Genomic DNA, 468 nt, shown 5'->3' with positions numbered 1-468 from the left:
AGCCGCTTCGTGCTGAAGATCACCGACTATGGGCTGGCCAGCTTCCGCTCACCCTGCGACGGCGAGGACACGCACGCCCTCTACGCCAGTGAGTGCCCACCGCTGGGGGCCGGGGGACTAGGGGGATGGGGTGGCCTTGCCTCACCACCCCATGGCTGTGTCCCACCAGAGAAGCTGTGGACGGCGCCAGAGCTGCTGCAGAAGGGGCGTCTGCCCACCCCGGGCATGCAGAAAGCCGACGTCTACAGCTTTGGCATCATCGTGCAGGAGGTCGCCCTGCGCAACGGCCCCTTCTACATTGAGGGCATGGATCTGAGCCCCAAAGGTGAGGGTGGGGGGCAGCTGAGGGGTAGTCCCATCCCTGCCGGGGAGGTCTGGTGCTCACTGTTGGCCACCCCCTGGCAGAGATCGTGCAGAAGGTGCGTAACAGCCAGAAGCCCTTCTTCCGCCCCTCCATTGACATCGGGG

General features: G+C 65.6%; 1 protein-coding gene across 1 annotated transcript in view; it reads left to right on the top strand.

Annotated features, from left to right (window-relative positions):
* LOC104080458 (atrial natriuretic peptide receptor 2-like) overlaps positions 1 to 468 on the top strand; it is a gene marked incomplete at both ends in the record, with an annotated part of 3,743 nt that overhangs the window by 2,275 nt on the left and 1,000 nt on the right. Inside the window, 3 exon segments of the mRNA XM_009582856.1 lie at positions 3 to 88; positions 170 to 325; positions 406 to 461. Of these exon segments, the coding sequence (XP_009581151.1) occupies positions 3 to 88; positions 170 to 325; positions 406 to 461 (298 nt within the window).

Source organism: Fulmarus glacialis, unplaced genomic scaffold (genome assembly GCF_000690835.1).
Source record: "Fulmarus glacialis isolate BGI_N327 unplaced genomic scaffold, ASM69083v1 scaffold20248, whole genome shotgun sequence".
Taxonomy (NCBI): domain Eukaryota; kingdom Metazoa; phylum Chordata; class Aves; order Procellariiformes; family Procellariidae; genus Fulmarus; species Fulmarus glacialis.
This window is presented reverse-complemented; position numbering and strand designations above follow the sequence as displayed.